This window comes from Chelmon rostratus, chromosome 3 (assembly GCF_017976325.1).
Source record: "Chelmon rostratus isolate fCheRos1 chromosome 3, fCheRos1.pri, whole genome shotgun sequence".
NCBI lineage: Eukaryota > Metazoa > Chordata > Actinopteri > Chaetodontiformes > Chaetodontidae > Chelmon > Chelmon rostratus.
The window spans coordinates 16,414,348-16,439,252 of NC_055660.1; the positions used below are offsets into that span (position 1 = coordinate 16,414,348).

Consider the following 24,905-nt stretch of genomic DNA (forward strand, 5'->3'; position numbering starts at 1 on the left):
CATCCTCCCCAGCATCTCCTCCCTATGTGGACCTTGTTGCTGTATGACACTGTCACCTGACTTCCTCCTTTGCTCCCATCAAATTTAAAGGTACACTATGCAGAGATTGTCAGTCACTGTTTGGAGACAGTTTTTGATGCTCTGTCCATCTCCAGCTTCCTCTTGCATGCATGCTGCTTACGGTTGGTACCTGGTCTCTTCTTTTTTGTCCCAACCTCACCTGTGGACTATTTTTGGCTGGGGGGTGATACACCCACTGCCCAGAGGTTGCAGCCCAAAAATGCAGCCACATAGACTCTCATGGTTCTTACCAGCACCCACACATGAGACAAACAGAGTGCCAGGAGCTAAAATAAACCAGGCAGCGGTAAGGAAACCATCCAACCATCATCTAATAAGCTCAAGACCCAGATATTTTTCTCAGGAGTTGGAGGAACAATTTAAAACTAAAAGGAAAATGAATACTGGGCAGAAACTCGACTCCATTGGGATGCTCACGTTGCTCTGTGTCTGCTGGATGTGTTAAAAGGCTTCTTTTGCAGACAGGTCAGCCAGAATAACTTGTTGGGTGATACTCTATCCAGGATATTTTTCTGTTAATTTGTTTCGAATTAATATGTTATGTCTGCCAGGTAACGACCCAGAGGAGACTGTGTGTGTGTGTGTGTGTGTGTGTGTGTGCACATAATCCAAAATACGACTGGACCCATCAGCATAGTTCACATTTTTTGAAACACCTATTTTATGGACTGCCTTGTTTTGTCATTGATTGCTGCTTCTTGCTCCTTTTAACAGTTTCTGTTCTGTTCTGTAACAAAAGACATTTCCAGCAATCAGCTAGGCTAAAAAAAAATGGATGCCAAAAACTGACATCCATTGAAACGTTTTGTCTCATCTTACCCTCATCTGCAGATTAATTGCTTACCCAATATGTTATGAGGCACTAAAGTCTTCTAGACGACAGATAGAAACACAGACATAACTGATTTAGTTTCATATGATTTTATTGAAAATAGGGCTTGAATATCATGGCTAAAATACCTCCTCTTGGTTTACCAACAGTGACAATACAGAGGATAATACTCTAATACATCTCAGGTAAATGAAGAGTATGTGTCAGAAGCTGCCTCGAAAGAAATAAAGTTATTTCACATTGTCTCGGGGTCCAAAGTAGAACACATGCACCCACTTTGATTAATTTATTAACAAGCTCGCGGTGAATAAATGTGAACCTGAATGTGTAAATGGCAAAAGCTCTAATTTGCACGACGATAAAGGAGTCTACATATTTGTCTGAAATATTAAATGTTGCCACAGGGGCCACAGTATTAAACAGAAGAGCACTTAAAGTCTGATTAATAAAACTAATTCATTAACATAGATCAGTAATGAAACTAATGCTGCTAACCATGTGATTAACAAAGTTTCACCACAGCTAATGCAACATCTCTTTCCTGTTAGTCAGATAATGATCACATCCATTAGAAGGTTTACAGAGGCGACAACACAGTTGTTTTTCTAGATGTAACTCTACAGTTAATAAAAGGATGCAATGAAAGTAAATTTTTCATTGCATATCAGTCCATTTTGAACATTTTAGCTTATTTAGCAATGTGTTTAATAGAATTAGTCCAATAATATAAAATGAATGTCCGTTAACTTCTATTACATTCATTGGAAATGAATTACACTTACAGGATTATTGCAACATTAGCTGTAAATTGATGTGATTATCACCTATAATCAGGCACTCTGCAAATAGACCATGTAAACCAAAACAAAAAAAGAGACCATAACAATGACCACAAGCAGCAGGACTTCCATTACAATCTCAGAGAGGAAAAAAAAAGGAACGGCTCTAATTCTGCTGCATGGCAGCGGTTGAGTGAAATTGAAAAGAAAGTCCGTGGGGTGCTGGGAGTGTCCAGATTGAAAGCACATGTTGGTCGCTTGGATCTCAACTCAAAGGTTTTGTTCTGCTTTGGCTCAGTGACTCTATTGACACATCGTACATCAGCCTCAGTAAAGCTCTGCAAAGATGGAATCGAGTGTTGGACGGGGACGGCTGGTGGGCTGATCTGAATGCTTTCCTGACTCACGGAGCACAACGACAGCAGCTTTTGTTTTCAGTCACTGTGTGTTGGACTTGACAGATTTTTATTCAGTTCACCTTTGTTACATCTCACACTGGTTGACAAGGAAACAGCATGGAGAGAACAACAAACCAGGAAGACTATATTTGAATTGTTTTATCCACATTGTAAAAAAAAAGAAAAAAGATAGAAAATAGCATTTTATTCCTTTGGTAAAGGAACGTGTTGCATACTGTGTGTAACATATTCGCAAACAAACCGTCACATATATGTGAAATATTGCATTAAACCTTAAAAATGAAGTTTAACACTGTTTCTTGCATTTTATGGACTAGCCTTCATTTAGCATCTGCTGCCTGCTGTACATTGCATTAAAAAAACATTTAGTAAGATTATGCACAATATAAAAATAAAACCATTACATTTTAAAGACACATCTGATAATAAAGTGGCTCAAATATATATAAAAAAGGATAATCAGGAACTTTCTTTTTGCCGCCGTGAACATTCCCTTTGTGACCTTTGTCATTGTTTTATATGTCAATTGTTTTAGCTTTTCATTCCTCCCAAGGACAGGTGTTGGTATGAAAATACTGCAGATCAGTTGATATGCATGATGTACATTTCCCTACAGTCCCTTTGATGTAAAAATGAGAATTATGATGATCGTTTTCGAACAATAAATGAAATTAAAAGTCATGCTTTTTGAGGTTTCTTCATGTTGCATGTTTTACTGTATAAATATTTGGTCTCTCTTTACTGATATGTTCAATCACTAAAAAAAGCTGCATTGATAAGTGTTGTATTCCTCTTCTTTATAGTCTTTATCAGTACAGCATGGCCTTAGCTTAACCTTAACTTTCCATTTCATCTCTCATATCAGACTCTAACGACAGCGCTTTAAGTATTCCATGACTGGCAAAAACATAAGTGTGTTTCATTAAATACATGAGGGTCACAGCATCCCATCTTAAATCTTGCATAAAGTAAACAGTGAAATCTAACGATGTCGATGGCTCTGGCCCTTTGTAGTGAATATATAGCACCATGAGATCAGTGCTTGTTTCTTAGCAGTGTGTGTGAGCTTCCATCTGTTTTGTTCCTGATGGTGCAGGAAGCTTGAAGACAGTTCAAGATGCGCTTAAAGCATGGCCTGCCCTGATAAGTCACTGCATGTGACCGCTTTGGCCAGCCTCTCTGTGTCTGCCCCTGGAGTAATGCCAAATTCACCTCACATCAGAAGTCTTCACATTAAAGTCTGGAACACCCCCATCCCAAATATTGAATTCACTCAAGTTTAAGGAAGTGTGCTGCTGTAAGTGTGACAGATCATTTGTGAATGATGCCACATTTGGAGGCTTGTGTGAATGTTTCAGCAGCTCATGTTTAGAGTTAATCTGAAGTGAAGGTAGCGTTACCTACAAAGCCTCGAGTGGGAGAAAAGCTCAAACTGTTCCTTTATGGCTGCGTGAAGTCAGAGAGTATGAAACACACACACACACACACACACACACACACACACACACACACACAGTCAGTCAGAGTTGTTTCATGTGGAGCACATTCAGACACACACATACACACACACACAGTCGTGTTTCCTTCATTTATGGGGAAATTACATCAACTTACATTCATTTCCTGGAGACTTACTCAAACCATAACTATAACCACTACTTGCCGAACCCTAACCCTGACCTTTACCTTCACCTAACCTTAACCCAAGTCTAAAATTTAATGATTAACATATGGGGACATTATGTTTTGTCCCCAGAAGGAAGGCAAGTCCCCACAATGTGACTGTGTAAACTGATTAACTCACAACGTGACAAATGCACGTCCATGCACACACACACACACACACACAAACACAAAGCTATAATTGCACTTGGTGCTAACATGGAGAGCTGGGGGTGAGCTGTGTGGGTGTCCAGAGGGATGGGCGGTGGCGCGGGGATGGCACGGTTTGGCGGTGAAGTGCTGGTTCTGCAAGCGGTCCAGAGAGGTGGACAGGTACATACAGCGTGTTTACATACATCCATAGCAGTGACAGGGAGGTATACAGGTTCGACCCGGAGACGCCAGGTCTGACGACAGATATGTCTTCCCTCGTGTTTAGTTTCTCTTGTTGTTGCGTCTTCTGTTTTTCTTCACCCTGAAGAGAGATTCAGAACGACACGTTATTAATTTGAGTGAAAAGAGCAAGAAAAGAGAAGAAGGTTTTGATAAAACCTGTACCAGCAATTACAGCAAATGTATAAACTGTTACTGTATACTGTATAATCAAATTTGAATCCTTTAACATCCTTTGTACATTAACATCATGCTTCCTAAACTAAAAAAAAAAATGCTGGGGTACAGAATCCGGACAGCAGTAATGATTCCTTTCAAAATAGTGACTGGGAGAAAAAATGTAGCACATAAACATAATATCTGGTTGGTAATGTACGTCTGACAGACATGAATGAATGTGCAGCTTCCTGTTGAAAACTCCTGCTCTCAGCAGAGCAGTTCGGGCCTGTTAGGGGCCTCAGGTGTCGGCCAACAGGTCTGATAGGTGAACATCATGGCATATATGTAATTTATGAGTAACTGTAACTGAACATGAAAAAGGGTGATTCTGATAAAGAGCAGCCACACACACACACACACACACACACACACACACACACTGCATGCTTGTAAGCGCACTTTGCTGTTTACATGTTCACTATGTGTTCTTGGCCATTTCTCTTATGTCTGCTGGAACACTAGGCTGTGGTGTGAGTTTTTAAAGTTACTCTCACTCCATCCATTCAGGTGCGCCTTAAAAGTACAAACACACTTAACTATGTTCCCATGCTGAACCTTGCAACCGCAGTATTAGTCATTTTCACATTAAAGACCTGCTGGAAAAGCTTTAAAGGAGGCTGGACGGGTTTTGCTTGGCGATGTGTAATGGATAGTCACATACAGTATGCATTGAAACACACACAGTAGACAGAATATGACTGTTTTACAGTCTGATAGACTGTTTGCTGCTGTGCCACATGCCAGCCTCAGTGAACTGTGATAACTCCCAGGATAAGACTCCATTGTTTAAAAAATTTTGTATTCATGCAGGTCCTTTAACAAACAATATCTCATAAAACTCCATAGTTGGCTTTTTGGTTTGTTTTCACATTATGCTTTAAGTGTTTATGGTGTTTAAAGAAGCAGACATGCAGCCACCAGACATGTTGGGAGCATTCTTTTATGAGGAATGCACAAATTTTAACCGCATAGCTCATTAAAAACTGAACGAGGTGCTGCACTTTTTACTATGAACACTTTTCACCCACAGTGCTGCCCCCCAGCTGCGACAGCTCTGTCGCTGATGTGCAATTAGTGATGATAATCATGTGGAAACTGCTTGTTAAGAATAAAAAAAATAATGTTAAACATACAATAAACACATAATTAGGTGGGTTTACTACTGTGAGCGGGCCGAGAGGGTAAAAGTGATGAACATTTGACTCCTCTGCAGTCTTGGCTGAAGTCTCAGACACATGCTTATGAGAAAGAAGGAAGCAGACATACCAGGGGCTGATTTATCATTGCTCTTACTGGACGCTAATTATTTCACAGATAATAACTCAGCTGCTTACATCAACCACATCAGTGATTTCAGAGAGCAACTGTCGGCAGGAAGCTGAGGAATGGCCATTTGTAACAGTGGTTTATTTCTTCTTTGGAAGATCCAAACTCAGCGGAGAAGAGAGCTGTATTTCATTTCGTTGTCATGCTTGTGTCTGGACAGAGAGAGCAGGGAGCTTTTTTCTTACTTGTTAATGGCGTTCTTTAAGTACTGCTGCAGCCACTTGGTCTCTGGGTTGATGCAAACTTCCCTGTTGCTCTTCAGCTTGGCACTGCAGGAGAAAAAAGTAGAAATGGGGGGGATTAGACGCCACATTCTTACAATCTCTGCTAAAATTTCCTAATAGAAGCATTGTACTGCTAAGACAGTAATTATTTTGTGTGACTTTCACATTTAATCATCCAGGCTTATATTTGCATTTTTACCTTTTCTACCAGTGTTCACATGATGCAGCAGCAGCAGCAGAGACAGAGAGGGGGAAAAGTATTTTCGGCTAATCCAAACTCACATGCAATAAATCAGTTTCAAGGATGTGTGCTGGAGAATATTTTCACCTTGGGGGCTTTCTCCGCAGCCGAACATCCGGTGATGGTGCACAGTGCAGAGATTGCATCTATTTTATTAGCTGTGTGGTCAACCAAGCTGTAACAGGACCTCTCGGTAACCTCAAGGAAATGTGACTGGCATTTTAATTAAGAAGGATCCTTAAAGAAGCTCGCTGGAGTCTCTTGGTTTCCATTTTAGGCGTTTTGTTGAGATGAGCAGGTGGGTTTAGTTTTTGAAAAGGGAACTAAACTGTTTGTGTGATTAATTGCCTCTTAAGGACCACACAGATAGTTTGCATGTTTAGCTATAGGTGCTATATAAAAAGTTTGTTGTTATTATTTTAAAAGATTGTAGACTAATCTCTAATTCAGGGGTTTTCAAAGTCTAACACCGTGGACCCCCCCTCAGACGAAGCTGAGACCACTGAGCACCCCCAAAATCCCGGCCTACTCTAAGAATTATTGATGATACATGAAAAAGCAAATATTAATTGATTTTATCACTCCTATTATTATGCTGGTTCTGAGTTGCGACACTTCTTGCAGCAGTGGGGCGCTAAGGACTTTAAAGTACCTTAATTGCCTCTCACCTCACACACCGCCTTCGCCTCACACGATGTTTCTCCCTCCTCCCTTCAACTTTCCCTCAGTTGCCTCCTCACGGTTTGAGAACCTCTGTTTAAAAGCATGCTCTAAGTTGATTTCCCTAATCCATGCCAACAAACCCTCTGACATCTTCACCTTTTCAGTGTTGCACTATCGCTGTGTGGGAAAATGTTCAAACCTCCGCTGAGATGTTGGAACGCACCAGCACAACTTTGCAACACCGGGCAAAAATAAAGATAACTTTGACTCAAAATAAAGGTGATGAATTCATCACTGAGATGGATCACCTTCCTCAACAAGTTTCAACTCTCTTTAGGTTGATGCATAAGCAGCTGAAGTGAATGGAGAAGACTTTCTTCTTGTAATGTAGGAAAATTAATTAAAAACCCACTGTAGGCCATAATTTGGATAATAGTGGGCAGAAATGTAGAATATGAGCAATTACAGTTATTAAACCCAAACACATAAACCGCTGGTATGGTCTTTTAAACCTAAAGGTGCCTTAAGTAACATTTATAACTCCCTGCGGCACTCTAAGTCCATGCATATGTGTGGGAGGTGATATTATTGACATTGAAGAGATAATGCTCTTAAGATATATCTTGAACTTAAGCTTCTTTATAGCTGATAAATCACATTAATATAATTTATTTCTTTATGAGAGCCCACTTCAACTAAAGCTCAACTTCATCTCTGCAAAAACCACATCTGACAACACATCAGAGTTAAAACCGGAGGATTACTGCTTCTAACAGGCCGTCAGCTCAACGTCAAGAGCAAGAAATCACACCGGTGCTGCTCGATTTAACAGCAGCTGACCAGCGTTATTCTTAACCAAAGAAGGAACCTGAATTCCTTTATTAGTGTATATCATGACATAAAATAAAAAATATCAGCTCTATTTACAGTTGGACCCTTGATGTTGAACTGAGCACATATCTGATATGGTTTATGGGGGCTGAGCTCAGAGACACCTCGGCTAAGCTCTGAAAACCTCAGCACATCCTACAACACATCCCATCTGAAAACCAGAGGATTACCGCACATAGCAGGCTGTCAGCCTCCGGTCTGCGGTGAGGAATCACAGCTCTCTGTTTCCACTCGGGGAAACAGAGAGCAAAGCTGTCTCTACACGCCACACACAGCACCTAAACTCACAGTCTGGTGCAGAGTTTGTACTGGGGGAGCATTTTGGTCATGCTGGTTTAAACCTTTGCTCCTAAATGATGTTAGTTAGATTATCACACATTGATCGGTGCATTTTGAGTCATTGCTGCAAACATTATTATAACTGCCACAATTCTTTTATGCTTCATGTATCCGATGAACCGACCTAACGTTTCTATAGATTCTCCTTAAAAAGAACGTAATTTTTCCTTGGAGAAAAATTGGATTTCACAACTCCAATGTTGATCGATCATGTTTATCAGAATGGATATTATTTGCAGCATGAGACTGCAGGATTTTAGGATGATGAACAGCTCTGAGGTCACAGACAGTGTGTGTTTGAGCGAGCAAAGTCCGGACTGTTGATGGAAAGCTGAGCCAAATACTTAGTAGAGGATTTGTTCCATTATCAGACACTGCTGCTGGGTGGGTTTCAGCTCTGTTGGGGTGAGCAGGGGGCAGCCAGCGGGGTCTCGCCCCCTCCAAACATGTGGATATCACACCTCGGTGGCAAAAGGTCGTGTATGAGAGTTAACAACTCAAGAGGCGTCTCGCCTCGCTGCTCCTCTTTCTCCTCCCTCCATCTCTCCATCACACGACTCTGCAAATTAAACACATTCCTCCCTGCCTCCTCACCACTTTCTGATTCAATTTCAACCCCCCTCGTACCCCTTTAATATGCCGCCTCCCCTATTCCTCACCCCATTTAGATGCACACACGCGAGCAAATGAGCAAATGGCCCCTAAACTTAAAAGAGCAGTTCGGGAGCATCAATCCGAGCATCAGCCCCAAATCCCTCAAACTAACATGCGAGTCAGGAGGCCAAACAGCTCAGTAACAGGATCTGTGTTGGCTTTTCCTCCTGGGATGTCCCCTTCTTCCCCTCCTCTTGTATTTTATTAGGGGTGGCCAGCTCTTCCGCTCGGGAGCTCTGTGCTGTTTTGATGTGTCTCCCTTCATCCTGTTTATCTGTCTGCTTGTCTGGGTGACCAACCGAGAGCCTAAACCCTAATTGACTTGGCTGGAATTTGAGGGCCGGAGTTCCACGAGCAGCAGGTAGTAATTACTTCACAGCAAGTTAATACCAACAGCATGCTGGGATGGGATGGGGGGGGGGGGGCTAGGATGAGGGCACATGGTGGGACACTGGGGGGAGGAGGGAAGAGGGTGTAGTGTTACTGGCTTTCTTTCATGTGCCTCAATAGAGATATCGGAGCAGCTCTGCAGGCTTCTTGACTCCTCTGGCAGCTTTCTGCAGGGAGGTTAGAGGGAGTTTGTGGCCTGGCCGGTGCGCTGTGTGTCCTTTCTGACCTTTTGCCATTCACTCGAACAGTCACCAGCCCCCCCCCCCACCCTTTTTGGCAAAAGCCCCACAGCCTTTTAGCCTTTTGGCTCTGAGGCTTCTGCCATCTATTCTTTTCTATCCTACAAGCAAATAAATGAGGCTTTTTAGTTAATGTGTTCCAGACCAGTGACATTATACTCAATGTTGCTGGCGGGAAATAAAAAAAGTGAATAGGGGACACAGGAGGTCAGCAGAAATACAAAGGTAATCACTTTGACCCTTAATTATTGCTTCCTTTGCAAAACATAAACGGCCCCCTCGAGCTCCGGCCGTCACCGCTTTCCTCTTTCTGAGAGGATCGTGTTGTTTTAGACTCGGGCCTCACATCAGGGAAAGAATAGAAGGATATTAACACTGTACCTCACGGCCACTCTCAGTCTGTCGACGCTGCATGTTTTTATTTTATATACCAAACTAATGGTGAAATGTGACGGAAAGAAGGAGTAAAGAAAAAGTAAAAAGTAAGGATAACGAAGCACCAGGCTTAAAACATATAGTCAGAAGGATTTGATATCATGCGACACAGGCCTCAAAAATTGTGGAAGTTTTGTTAATAAATGGATATAAATCATGGATTTTTTTTCACTGCCTTTAACCAGAAAAAAATGTATGGTTTTTGGTCACATTTTGAAGTTATTTTTTGACACTCATTGCTCTTTTATGTAATGTTTGTGTTATTGATTTTTTTTTTTTTTGGTCTTTTTTATAATTTCTGAAGTGTTCAATAAATAAAATTTCACATTCTTGCTGAATGTTAATTTAATCCTAAGATTCTGAAAATGAATTTCAATAGGCCCAAGACTGCAATGGCAGGATTTCTTCTGTAGAAATAATTCAGTTACTTTCTAAAAGAACGAACTTAAAAAGAGCCAGAAAAGTGACAGAATCCTGCAAGCCTTCATCAAACGTTCACATCAGGAAGCACATTTCCTCAAGCTTATCGCCGCAGTCATTTTCCACTCATTTACTTACATGACTTGGAAGGGGCAGTTGGGCGTGTGGAGGAACTTGAGCTCTTTGATGGAGCGTTGAGGAACCGTGTTGAGGGTGGAACGACACCAGCAGCGCTCTACCAGACTGATGGGCTTTGCTGCAAACACACAACAAGGAAAGCTGCAAATTAGTCAAAGAAGAAGTCATGAAACTGCAAGAGGAGAAATTACGCTGGTAAAATAAGTAGACTGCATTCAAAAGACACTTGGTGTGAGGTGTTATTTCAGCTGTTCAGCTCACTTACAAATACACTGAACTGATTCATAAAGCTAAGCTCACTTTGATTCACATGGTTATTTTTAATAATTCTGCTTTCTAGAAGCAGATAAAGCGACTGCTGTGTGGTAAATGTCTCAACTTTTCTTTGAAAAATTTAGACGTTTCATTGTTCATGAAACAGAGGAGGGGTCATTCTGGTTCATGTGAGGATTTAAAAATCTACATCAACTTAAATTAAAATCCAAATTTAAACACAGTAACCTCTGCTTTGCTTCAGATGTGATTAAATGCATCACTTCCCTCAGTGGACAAATGAAAAGCATGTTTAATCTACTGTAACAAGCCTTTACAAGCCTTTTAGCATGGGAATGTATGAGTTTACCTGCTATTGCTCTGCACAACATGTTCATTAAAAAGAGATTAGAACCTTTATGACCAGTGTCACACACACACACACACACAAACACACACACACGCGCACACACACACACACACACACACACGTAGAATTTCAGCTTTTCACTCTCAGAGCATTCAGCCCGGCCACTCTAAAGGAGAAGGGTCCTTGACATTCAATTTCCAATATTTGCCTCTTTTATGAAGGAGCACTCAGCGGCTCAGACAGCCTCTGTGGAAATCACCTCAAGTACATTCTTAAAATGATTACAAATCACCCCTGCGCTTCCGTGGAGGCCTGTGGGGGCCCAGTGGACCCCAGATGCAAACTAATAACCGCAAGTACACGCAATTACAAACTGATGGTAGATTTGAAAAATCTACAGTCTACAGATTTTCCAGAGAAATGATGATGGCTGTAAAAATGTCAGTGAAAAGCTGAAGAGGAACACCCTGCAATAAAACTTTAAATTAGGACTCCATCCTAATGGCCTTGATGCTGTACAGTGCTCCACTCAATATATTACATACACATGGTTTAAAAGAGGAAAAAATGCTTCACCAAAGCTGCAGAGTGTCAAAAAATCATAAAAGTTCACAAAGCAGGGGATCATTTTGTAGATATTTTGCAAGATGCAACAACTCATTCTTTGTGTCCACCATTTCCTGCCCAGATAAACACAGAAATGAACTAAATCAAGTGCATCTCGTCTAAGTAAAACAGACCTTTGTTCTGGAGTTCAGCATATTCCTATTGATATGCATGTTTGTAATGCAACACCAAATGTCCTGCCACAAATGGCTAAATCCTCAGTAATATCAGCCTAATGATTCACACCCGTTCAGGGTCTTTTCTCATGCAAACTAAGGGATCATTATGCAGCAAGCAGCACCGGGGCCAGAAGCGAGCATCCACTGCTATCACCGCCGCATTGTTTATCCCTAATTAGAAACTAATTAAAAGAAAGCAAAGGGAAAAGGCAAATACACACATTTAGACCCAACTCTTTAATATGCAGTCAGGGGTCTTACAGGGGCCGAAACAACAAGCTTAGCATAACGCTGGCCAGGCGACCCAACACCCCGGCTTGTCTCCTACCAAGGTTAACATGAGGGAGATTAATGTGGGGTCACTGTGGGAACTGCAGTCCTCCTGAGGGACGTGAAGGATTTTATAGTCGAAAATACTAAATGTAATGATTACTGGGACAGTTGCAACCTGATTTACTGCTCATGTGTAACATAAGATTACAAAACCCTGCAGGAGATTACTGATTACAGTTAATATGTTGTTAATATGTTGTAATTTAATTTAACTAAACCAGCAATCTGAGGCCACAAATAATTACTAGTTTCATTGTTGATTAATACGATGATTATCTTCTCAATCAATTTTTTGGCCAATAAAATGTCACAATCCAAAATTTCCCAGAGTCAAAGTCAGCATCTTCAAACTGCTCCAAAAACAGTCCAAAATCCAAAGATATTCAATTTGCTGTCACATAGAACTGAGAAAACCAGCTGAGAGTCACCTTGGTGAGGAACATGAGACGTAACAAAAGCAAACAAAAGCAAACCAAAGCAGGGTATCAAAGTGCTCGAGTTCAACAGCCACAAGTGCAACAAGGACTTTGTCAAAAAGGGGTCTGCAACAAATGAATCTCATCAAATCATGAACATTCAGGTGTCTCAAACCTGGGAGAACTACAAACGATGTCAGAAATTAAGCTTTGATCATGGAAAAGAAGTTAAAACATGAAGCTAAAAATAATCTTCATTTAGATCAAAGCTATTTGCCTGATTTAACATTGACTGAATCCAGAAATGTAAAAAAAAAAAAAAAATCCACATGGCAGAAACTGAGACAAAACGATAGAAGCCTTAACATCCAGACTACACACACAACTAAATCCTTTCCCCATCCATAAGACTAATACAGCTTATGCAGTTAAATAATTAGGCCTAAAATCCAGTCTGTGAACCATTAGAAACCTCCCAAGTCTCCCGCCCAGCTCCTGGACTCACCGTTGGAGGCTGGTGCATGCGTGGCCACGGCCAGCAGAGCCATCAGAGCCAGCAGCTTGACATCCATGGTGTTGGGCTAACAGGCTGCAGGAGGGCTGCTCTCTCTATCTGCTACAATCCAGGGCACAAGTGTGACCGCCAGCTCCGCACCGAGCTGAGTTAAATCCTCAGATGGGAGAGAGAGAGAGAGAGAGTGAGGAGGGAGGGGGAGGGAGTCCCACTTTCTCAGGAAGGAGGGGGGGTCCCAGCATGAGGGGAGAGGAGGTGAGAGGAGGGGAGGAGGGGGAGGGAGCGGCAGCAGCTAGTCAGCACAGACTTCCTCGATTGTAAATGTGTTGGCTGGGACTCAAGGAGAAAGTCTGAAGGGAATTCTTTCTCTCTTTTTCGCTGATTTTCCACCAGTTCTCTCCTGATGATCTGTTTCAGCCTCTCTGACATCCTTTTCTCTCCTCTGTTTCCTGTTTTCTTTTTTCCTCTTTGCCTCTTATTGCCACCTGCCAGACATGGATGCACACACACACACACACACACACACATCCGCACGCACACACATAGTGGTGTTTCCACCACTTTTGTGGACATCAGATAGACTTACCTTATTTTCCTGGAGACTTACTCTAACCATAACAATAACCACTACTTGCCTAATGCCAAAACTAACCTTAACTCATGTCTTCAGACTAAAATGTAATGATTTACATTATGAGGACTTGAGTTTGGTCCCCATAAGGATGGTGACTCCCCACAATAATGAGTAATACTCACAACATGAGTAATATTTGTCCACGCGCACACACACACACACACACACACACACACACAGTACATGCAGCAGTAAAACCAGTCACTCACAGAGCCAGAGCTTGTTGGACTAATATTGTTGTGTTATTGTTTACAGGGACACAGACTCTCTCTCTCTTTCTCTCTCTCTCTCTCTCTGTGTGTGTGTGTGTGTGTAGGCCTCTCTCTTTTTCCCCTCTTGATGACTCGCTGTCATCTGGCTCAGCTCCCCTCCACGACGCCTGCTTCATGTCTTCATCAGCCTCCTCTGGATTTCACGTCAGTTTCGCTGTTTGCTATGTGATGAAACTATTGAAGGGCTGTTTAGACTTCCCGACTGTACCATAGAAAGCTCTGCTGAATGAAAATGAGACTAATTGTGAGTTCATTCCATGAATTAATTGTGGATGACTTCTGTGACTCCCCAGGCCTTTTCAGTTGGTCAGAGATGATTAAGAACAAGCTGATTTCTGGACAGGAAGCTTGTGCGATGAGCTGTGGAGTTTGCCAATGAATAAGAACGAGGACTGAATGCTACTGGATTTCTCCACAGCCTCAAACGACACATTTCCAATGAATTTCAACAGAATGAAGATGAAAACACTTCACAGTGTTGGCAAGGCGATTCCTGTTCTGCACATTTAGATCTTCACTTGTAAGAAATGACATCTTAAATGATAATAAGTTGCGGATACATTTTAAGGTGTTTTTAAAATTCTGACTCAGCAACAAAGTGAATAAACGTACTCCCCAAAATGTTAACTGTTAACATTTCCAGCACTATAGATGTTTTGAGTGACAGGTATGGCTAACAAGTGTTAGCTGGACTTGTGTCACCGTTTGAATAGTTGATGTTAAAGCTACGTATAGTGTTTATTAATGTTTATTTAATCTCTCAGTGTTTAATGAACACTGATGATTTAGCTGTGCATGAATATTTTGGATGATTCCTACTGGAAATGTGACAAACAGATAAAACAGGTGGGGAGTAAATGAAGGCCTTCAGGGACAGATGTGACATGTTTCTGATGTTAGCTCTTATTGTAACTGATGACCTGACAGAGAACCTCCAACTTCATCAGGAAAACAAAACTGGACTGAAACAGTGAGCAACACTGTAACAGGACACAGATGTGTGTGTAGATGTTGCTGTCTAGCATATGCATGTGTGTACATGTCTGTACGTGTGTGTGTGTGTGTCTGCAAACATTCATATGCATGTTTTTCTTTCCCTCCTGCTGCACTGAATCCAGCAGCTGGTAAACTGAAACTAGTTTTCATGCCAGAACTTGACGCCTTCTCTGTTAGAGCTGTTAGAGGTGATTCAACCCCCCCCCCTCCCACACACCTTCATCTGCAGCCCCCTACCACACCACCAGTAATAAAACCATACACTGCTAAAGACTGCCTGTCAGTTCATACACTGGAACTCCTCCCCTGCAGTTTACGGGTCCATACCATGGCAGCGTGCTGAGAGAGCACTCGCAGGTCCGAGTCCTGCTGCAAGCTGTAAACCCGAGAGGGTGTTTACTATTAGCCAGAGAGTCATCCAATATAACTGCCATTACCAATGTGGAGATGAAACTGAGCCATGAAGAGACAAACATCAAATTACCTCACAGGGATTTACTTTTTTTTGACACAAAACATGTGTTTTTATTGTTTTATCACCATCACAACATCCAGTTAACAGTCATAAAGACGAATGGCAGGATTTGTTTTTTATTGCTGATTTAATCATGCAAGTTGCACATATATATCTATTTTATAACTTACCTGAAGTGGTATCTAGCCATAGACATTGCTTTTATTACACAGTGCTGTTATTCTAGATAATCCACATAGAAATAGTCCCAATAAAAAAACAAAACAAATGTATGAAAGGAAATGAAAAAGGAAAAGGTGCCATAGTGTAACAAAAAGTGAGGGTTTGATTTGCTATTCAGAGTAACCTGGATTTGCTCATGAATTGCTAAAATGTATTTTTTCACTGTTGTAAGCTCCACGAATCAAACTCTATTCACCTCCATCACTTTACGGTGGAGACCGAAATCTCAAAACCTGAACAAATAAAACTCGAGCTACCTGCAGGCCTCAATTTTAACTACAGATACCTGTAAGTTAAAAAAGTGTTTGGATAAACTGACCCTCTCATGTAATTATTTGAATAGGCTTCAAAAATGACCGCAGCACTCGTTTTTTAAAGCTGGGAAACAGATGGATGTGATTTTATAATGTCTGATTTAATTAAACGCAGTTCCTCGTGGTGGATTTTGCGTTTCTATGATGCGGTGTTTGGCAGCATAAACTAAGTCTGTATTATGTTTCATGCAACACTAACACTTACTTAAACCCCCAAACTCCCAAACTACCTAAAACCTTGTTAACCTTATCACCACGGCGCTGAAAGTTGTATTTACAGAGACACAAAAACAAATGTCACAAGTGTTTTAGCCGCTACAGTGCTAACACGCCACAGGAGCGCGGCTGCGAAGGAGGCCGAGAATGTGTTCGGCACGTTTACCTCTGACCTGTGGGACAGCACTGCCACTTGTATCACACGCGGGGTCAAAGGTCAGTGTTTCATGTCCCTGTATAGGGTTACAGGCAATTGGGTTGCCAGATCTTTGTTCTAAACCAGCCCTGATAGACGAGCCTGCACAAATGGCTGCCATGATGAGGGATATGATGGAGAGCAGACGAGTATTTGGTGTGGGTGGATGGTCTGCATCAGGTCCACACGTGCAGCACCTTCCCATTTGAATTACGTAATTGCACAAATGAGGTTATTTGGTGCAATAAACTTTTTTCATTTTGGCTGTAAATGTGATTGTCTCTTGTAAAGCAGAACCTTGATCACAACAGGATGTGGTTAAAACCGAACTAAAGGGTCTTTTAATGAGAGCAGAAAAACATCCAAATGTCTTTTTCCTTCTGACAAAATCTGCTGCTTTCCAGCTGTGACTCTCCTCATGGTTTGTAGTGAATTAGCACAAGAAAACGGAAGTTTGAAGCTAAGTAGCACACTAGTTAAATTCTTTCTGGAATAAACTAAAACCCAATAGAATAATATACATATACGCTCAAGTTTTCTGCCAGCACACACGCTCCGTCCACCTCAGTCATCATCTTTCATCGGCAGATGTGTCTTAGCACTTAAATTTAAACCCACACAAACACTTTATTAACATCGTTCATGCCCCTCCATGTTAAAATGAACCCAAATAAACACAGGCTAATCTTGTCGGTAATCTCCCATGCGACAGCAGATCCCGGTTTTCCTGTTGGGATCTCTGTGTGCAGATCGCTTTGTGATCCAGAGTTTATTGTGTTTGTCCAGCAGTTTGGGTCTGGTGCTGAGTTGTACTTTATGGTGGCAGGGCAGATGAAAGGTTTCCCTCCACTGCGCTTAGATAAACAGTAGTTCACCATCACAGCCGCGGCTGCATGAGAGGCTCAAAATGTGCCATGTAAACACACATTAATCAACATGTGGAAAAATTCTCAAGAGCACTGAACGTATCGGCCAGTAGATCATAAAAAGGGAAAGTGTTGAGTTAAAGCTATGCCTCCTGCGTCTGTGTAGTGATGTCGTGATGTGGCTGAGCTGGTTTATGGTATATAAAAGATTTACAGTCCAATGAGCGCGATGGATTTTATGTTGAGTGAAAAAAGCTTTAATGTTTGCTGGAGACGCGTGTGTGTGTGTGTTTATGGTGGTGATTTGAAGCTGGGTTCTGTAAACAGGATAAAGAGGAGGTGTGGGGGTTTAAGGTGTGTGGGGGGTTAAAGAGGGGGACTGGTGTGTGCGTGTGTGTGTGTGGGGGTCCCTGTTATCAGTTAGCACGTTTTTTCCCTGAGCCTCAGCAGCTGGCAACTTAGGGGAAACGCACACACACGCACACACACACACACACACACACACACAGAGAGAGAGAGAGAGAGAGAGAGAGAGAGAGTTTCCATCACTTTTGCAGACATTACATAGATTTCCATTCATGTCCAGGAGACTTACCCTAATCATAACCACTACTTACCAAACCAACCTTAACCAAAGTCTTCACCCTAAATGATTTACATTGTGGAGACTTGTGTTTTGTTCCCTTTAGCATGCTGAGTCCCCAAAATGTGAGTAATACATGCATGCACACACACACATATACTCTTGTTGAGGGTTGACTTAGCAAGATGGGCCCTCCTACTGTGCTGAGAATTTTTGTTTTCAATCACTCTTTAATCAGCAGTAGATCAGATATTCTCCCCAGTGGCCGGAGGGATGATCTATTTAATTATTCATGGATCAGAAATGCTGCAGCTCAACGATGCGCACAAAGCTCTACTGTGTCATTCATCAGGGCCTGAACTCGCGTGACAATTTGTAATGAAACAACCTAAAGGGTAACAAGGATAGACAAAGATAACTCTGAGTAACAGTTATAGTATGTGCTAGTGCTGTCAATATGAACACTGAAGTGTATCAGTGATGCTTTTGTCACAAAGTCTCATTCACAGCAGATTTAAAAGCATCACCTTCCTGTATGAGCCATAACATCACAGCTGCAGGCTAATCTGCAACTATCAGCTTTGTGTGTGGATTTCTGCACGATGCTCCATTAAAATTGTATTTAAATCAATGAGGAATTCCTGGTTTTATAAAGTATTAAAAAAGTGTGTGTTAATGGTCCGCTGACTTCCTCTGCACAGCGGTATAATTTAGCGGATGCTGTTCTAACGCAGACATAATGCGGAATAATCTGAAATTAAAGAAAGCTTTTGCGATCGTCTGCTGCTGGTCTACTGGAGGTTTCCAGCAACAACCAAAAGAAAACCAGGGATGCAGCCAGTTTTGAAACAGTGAGCAACACTGTAACAGGACACAGATGTGTTTGTAGATGTTGCTGTCTAGTATATGCATGTGCGTACATGTCTGTATGTGTGTGTGTGTGTCCTTGCGTGGATTGCAATAGATAGTGATCCCCTCTAGCGCCTTGATCAGGTGAAAAATAAAATTTTGTAGATGCTTTGGTTTTAGATGGGAAACTAATGACATTCCCATCAGCCTCAATTGTGCTTTGGATTCAGTGCTAATGTTAGCATGAAAACATGCAAACTAAAGCAACACTCAGCTCAAAGCACCGCTGTGTCAAAGTATAGCCTCACAGAGCCAGCTGCATGGCTGTATACTCTTATTCTTGTTTTTCAATTATCAGCATTTTTGCCAAATCATATCATAATAAAAATACTAAATTACAGTAGGTAGATCTACTGTAGAGTAGCCAGCACACGTGGGACAATCCATCAGTTTCAATCATTCAGCACGTATTCTGCAGTATGCGATTACTGCGTTGACAAATGAAAGAACACATTGCTTTTAGCATTGAAGCGAGCCGCATTTTGCACCACTGAAGTTAAGAAACAATCGACAGAACACCACAAGCAACAAGAAATGTTCCAGGCACACACTTCAACAGTTTAACTGAGAAAAAGACAAATAATAGCACATTATATGAGCACTCAGAGGGCACCAGTCTAGTCGTAGACCAACAGAAACGATGAATCAAGACTAAAGAGGTCCTGGCTGAACAAAACCTGGAAAGAGCTCCTCATTGAGTCGGCCTCTTGACCATTTTAATCCTGCACTGCCCATTCACATGTACAGCACATACAGTCAGAAAGCTATGGACGCAGGCAGAGAGTGATGATAAAGGCATTTCCATCTGAATGAGCGTCTGGTCTTTAGGTAGAAACGTCCTGAATGTGTTTGAAGTTTTCAGCTCTCCTTGGCTGTCAGTTACGGCAGAAAGGCCTCTCAGTGACTAATCCAGTTTACATTGTGCCCGTCTGCGGAGGAGAGAATCTGGCATGACACCAAATGCCACTCAATAGATGCTTTTCTAAACAAAAGCAAGAAATGGCCACCTCCTCCTCTGCGCTCCTCCTCCTCGCTCCTCGTTTCCTGCTTGACAAGCACATTGAATCCGTCGCGTCTTTCATATATTTGTCAAGAGCGTGGTTTGTTTCTGACCCTGTTGCCATGGTTTCAGCTCCTGTATGGGGCCGGACATGTGTTTACTGTATATATTATGGGATGCTGAGAAAAGAGAGGGCGGACTGGAGTGCTGGTGCCCTTTGGTGGCACATTCAAGTGTGTGGGACTTTGTGTGTTTTTAATGCTGGGCGGTTGTCTCGTCTTCTCAGGGAAATGCTGAGGGAAGGAGGCCATATGAAGGGATGGCCATCACAACTCCAGCTCTAATTGGATGGGATGTACCATGAACGCTCAGTGACCACGGGCGTGTGGTCAAACCACATGAGTGTGTTCCTGTAAACGAGTGTCTGTTGTATATTAAGGCTGTTTTTTATAGACCTGGATGAAAACAAGGAATAGGGACAAAACTGCCCTTAAAAGTTCAACAAATACCCATGAAGTCTTAATCATGGAGGGAAAATACTCTTGACAGTTCAGGAATTTAGCCTATTCATATTTTCTTAGTCATGTTATTGTTAAGTACAATAAAAATTTTCCTTTGTGGGAGCCTGTTATTGAGGACAGAGGTTTTTGCCCAGGAAACAGTCGAGTTAGCAGCACACAGTTGAAGAAATGTTGGCTGGCAGTATGAGAAAATACTGACCCCACACAAATGACTGCATCAACAACAACAACAAAAAATTAAATAAAACAACATAACACAATCAGCAGTATGAAAGAAACTCAGCATGTGAAGAGCTGGATGCAGGCTGGGAACAGAGAACTGTGAAACAGCATCAGTTTCCAGGAATACAAAAGAAGCATGAAAGCTGTTCCATAAGTAAAAATGAAAGAAATGTGAGAAATATCAACAAAATATCCCAAGTTGCTGGTTTGCAATGCATTCGTATTACTTCCCGGATCAAGAGGATTGTCTGCAGTTGTGTGCAGATGCATGAGTGTGCACTGGGCATGATGACACATACAAAGTTTTTGGGTGTTGACATGACATGCAGACTCCATCTGGACGTGTCAGTTTTCATGACATCACCTCTGAGGAAAGGCTCGGTAATGGTGGCCGCTGTTTGGCCCTCCTCCTTCAACAGTCCCACGGCGATGTGTGATTGAGGGGTCCGTTTCAAATTGACAAGTCAAATTTCCCTGAGTTTGTCTTCAGCCAAAGCTGATGGAGGCCAAGCGGACTCCGAGAGGACAGGAGATAAAATGGAAACACCAGGTTACGTGGCGGAGATTTAAAGAACACATTCTTCTGTTGAACTTTTCAGCCTTGACAAATTAAAGTCGACCTGGCTCACACACATCCTCCAGCTTTAGCTTTGATAGTAACAACTCTGCAAATAGCAGCATTTTGTTCAGTTCGCTCTTTGTTAAAAATGTAGTTTGTTCTGTTCTGAAGCCATTCACTGTGTAAAACCTGTGCAGTCAAATGAGAAAGGATGCTGTCTTTGTGATGTTAATCACTTATGGGCTCTGAAGGCTTAATGGGATGTATGTCTGGCACATCAGGAACAAATCTGTTGGCTTTGGCACGCACACACATAACTTTTATTTTAACACCACACACAGACGCCGCACACATCCACGTTACTTCCAGCGCTGGCTTCTCGGCCCCTCGCGATCAACACACAAACTAGCTGAGCAGCGGAATGGAATGAGGCCAGACCTGAGGCCAGGCAGGGATGAGATCCTCAGAGTGCTGGGACTGAGCTGAGGTCACGACCTCTGCAGACTGGGCAGCCGGTATCAGTGCAAGTCCTCCTCGCTGCTCCCAGTCTGGCCAGGACTCACACTCTGGCAGGTGGAGGCAGGCTGTACTTTGTCTTTTTAAACTCGTAGAATAATTGACAGAGTGTTTGTACTTCCACAGCCAACACAGTCCTGTGTTAAACAGAGAAAGCCTGTTTCTGGATAGGTGTTTTATTCCCATTCAGTCACCAAACACGGCTTTGATGGTTACGCTGTTGATTGGTTAAAATTAGAGTAAGGCTGTTGCCATGGTTAAACAAAACAAAAGCCAACACTGACCCTGTTGTTTAAGCAGAGGATGCTTTCCTATCCTCCACAGGCCTAATTTTACCAGGCTGTATAAACATCACACTAGTTCCTACTTGGCTGAAACGTGGCACTGGGTGTACCTGTACAGGCTGAAAGGCCACCATGAGTATATTATATATTTATTCTGGACAAAGAGTGGACCATTTATTCTGTCTGCACCTTTAAACACAGATGGGAAACCAGTAATCAGTGTTGGGTTGCTTGAAAAAGTTAATCAATTACTCAGTATGAGTTGAAAAAGCACAGCAATCACATTACTTTACTATTTGTTACATTGCTTGTAACATGCAACAGGTCAAAAGCACCTTTAGACAAATCCAAACCCTCTATAACCACACCTTGCACGTTCTGTATTTTACACGTGCATAAATTAAAAACAGACTTGTGGTTTAGCACACAGGTAGCCCACAGTTTGAAGTGTTTACTGATAATCAGCAGCTAGCTCAACTGCAGCACTCTCCTCAAACTTTGAACAAAAAAAACTAGGTGATGCCTGAATGATGGTAAACATTAGCAAGCCTGCTACAAACACAAGTTACAAGAAGTTACTCCCCGTGTTTAGTGGAAGCTAGCAGCCAGCGACCATGCCACAAGCCCCTCCAGACCTCATGGCATGCTGACACGTCCCGATCAGTCTCTCCACTGAACACATTAAAATGATAAAAACCTCCCATCTAAAATATAAAATAGTGCTACCAAGACTGCTTGTTAACAAGTGTTTTCATAGGCTGCGATGTGACACAAACCATCTCACGATCCATTTGTGTCCAACATCTCAGTCAGACAGATGTCAGCTGGACGAGACAGATTACTACATGGGACATTCTGGACATTCTGAATGCTCTCGCCTTATTGTTTGCGGTCTCATGACAAGCTGTTTCACCTCTCAGTTTCCCTCAATTTGGTCATTTTCCTTGTCTTCACTCTCACCCCTCTTCATCTCTTTGAACGCTTTTTTCTCTCCTCTCCACGGTTCTTTGCCTCTTCTAATGTTACCAGTCATTTATTCTATCCATCCACAGACCGCAGCAGGCTTGTTTTCAGAGCATTACGGCCCATTCTCCCCAACAGAGAAACCCCAGCAGGGAGAGTCGATAGGATCAGGGGGAAGTCAGCAGCCGCCCTGCCAGCATATTAAAGTGCACCCAGTCAGGGCGGCCAGACTGGTGATCTGCACACACACACACACACACACACACACACAGAAGCAACAATCCAAAGACCACACATACACACACGCTAATGTTCCACTCCGGCGAGAAGGTATTAAAGTCATTAAAAGAGCACCAGTCAAACCTCAAACAGACAAAAACAATGTAGAACATGTGATGTTAGTACGATATTCAGGTCTGTGTTTGCTTCATGATTTATTCCCACATCTGCCTCAACTGCACACGTTTAAATTTCATTGATACGCCTACTTTTCTTCCTCCTAAGCCAATCGTACATTTTGTAAGAAAATTTGACTTTTTTTTTTATTGTTGGCATTTCCCCTCTGTTTTTTATGTGTATAATGGTAATATGCATAAACAGGTGGATGGATGCACCTACTATTACTTTGCTCATGCTCCTGCCTCTCTGTGGCCGTAGCTCCCTCCAACTCCCCCGCCTTCCCCTTATGTGCAATATTTTAGGTTCGGTTGATTTAAATATGATTTTTTCTGCAATTTCCCAGCTTGGGATAAATAAAGTATCTATCTATCTATCTATCTATCTATAATGTTCATGCATGTGGTTATAGAGGGGGGATTAGTTCTCCCAGCAAAATCCTTGCTGCTGCCTGTTTTCTCCCTCCCTTAAAGAGCAAAACCTGTTCCACCAATTCTAACTGTGTAACCATCTGCAATAAATGGTCAATTACTTGATGCAAATGACTGAATGAATAAATGTCAAGGTGAAATTTCTCTAACGAAATACAAAGGCCATTAAGTGTTCAATACGGGGATATTTAGGCCTAAAAAAAGTGTGTGTTTCATGGCACGTTTGACTGAACGATAGCGGTTTTATGCAGTCACAACCTCAACCTAACTTTACGTTTCAGGCTCTGAGTGTAAACTCAAGCTTCATTGGCTTCAAAGGAACCGGAGACATGATGCGATTGTTTGTCCACTCTTGACCCTGGAAACAGTGGCTCATAATCTCCATCCATCCAGCGTGCACTCATCAGAAGCTGCAGAACAGCTGCTAACACACAAGCTTGTCTGGCAGAATAAGTTTGCTGTTGCAGTTTGGCCACAAATGAACAAACATGACAAACACTGTTTAATCCATTTACTCCTTGCACTGTTGCTCTCGTGGTTTTAGATTTGGAAAGACAAAACTGACCCCATCGTTTACACTCTTTCGTCCAGGCATTCCGTTTTTCATTAACAGCATCTGCATCTTACATGACAGGTAAAAAGGGTCATGCATGCTTGTGTTAATACACGTGTGGACGGCCTCACAGTGAAGTTAGACTGGGGAAACGTCCGGTTCTTGAGAAGTGAGGAATGGACACAGATGTTGCTCCATTTATTGCTCAATCTCTGAACTCTGCTGATTTCTCATGTCCAGCGAGCAGTGCTTCTCATGGGATGTGCTGTTTCACGATGGGCTCTTTTATGATTAACTGCTGTAAAAATACAGACATAATAGAATACAATATCGCTGAAATGACCAACCATATATCAGCAGATGTTCTGAATGGAGGTCATGCATATTTAGAATGTAGAAACGAGAAGCTAAAAAGGTCTTGAACTTCAAAATAAGCTTTCTGTAATAAATCCAAAGATTCAAAGACTTAATCGTGCTACACTTTGGTGTAAACATCCCCCTTTTAATCCTGCAGTTTATCTCATTCACATCATCTGCTACAATAAATATTTTCATGTTGGGCATTGAGTCGAGTTTCATTTAGAGACGAAAAACTGGCTGCTACTCAAACCATTTTTGGCCACTCAGCTCTTTACTGGGGACCATTAACTGGTATTATGAGTTCCCTCCTCTCAGTATCTGCAATTTATGACCCGTCTGTGAAAACATGACAGGACTTTCTCTCTTTCTCGTCCTTCTCTTTCTTCTCCTCTCTAGACAGAG

The 24,905-nt window shown here is 42.0% G+C and overlaps 1 protein-coding gene across 1 annotated transcript; it reads right to left on the reverse strand.

Annotated features, from left to right (window-relative positions):
* Positions 1–1,002: 1,002 nt before the first annotated feature.
* On the reverse strand, positions 1,003–13,130 carry cxcl12b (chemokine (C-X-C motif) ligand 12b (stromal cell-derived factor 1)). Its single transcript, XM_041933057.1, has 4 exons — positions 13,007–13,130; positions 10,346–10,463; positions 5,897–5,980; positions 1,003–4,248 (listed from the first exon to the last, which is right to left on the reverse strand). The coding sequence occupies exons 1-4, from the start codon at positions 13,071–13,073 to the stop codon at positions 4,209–4,211; spliced, it is 309 nt and encodes a 102-aa protein (XP_041788991.1). The 5' UTR covers positions 13,074–13,130; the 3' UTR covers positions 1,003–4,208.
* Positions 13,131–24,905: the final 11,775 nt, after the last annotated feature.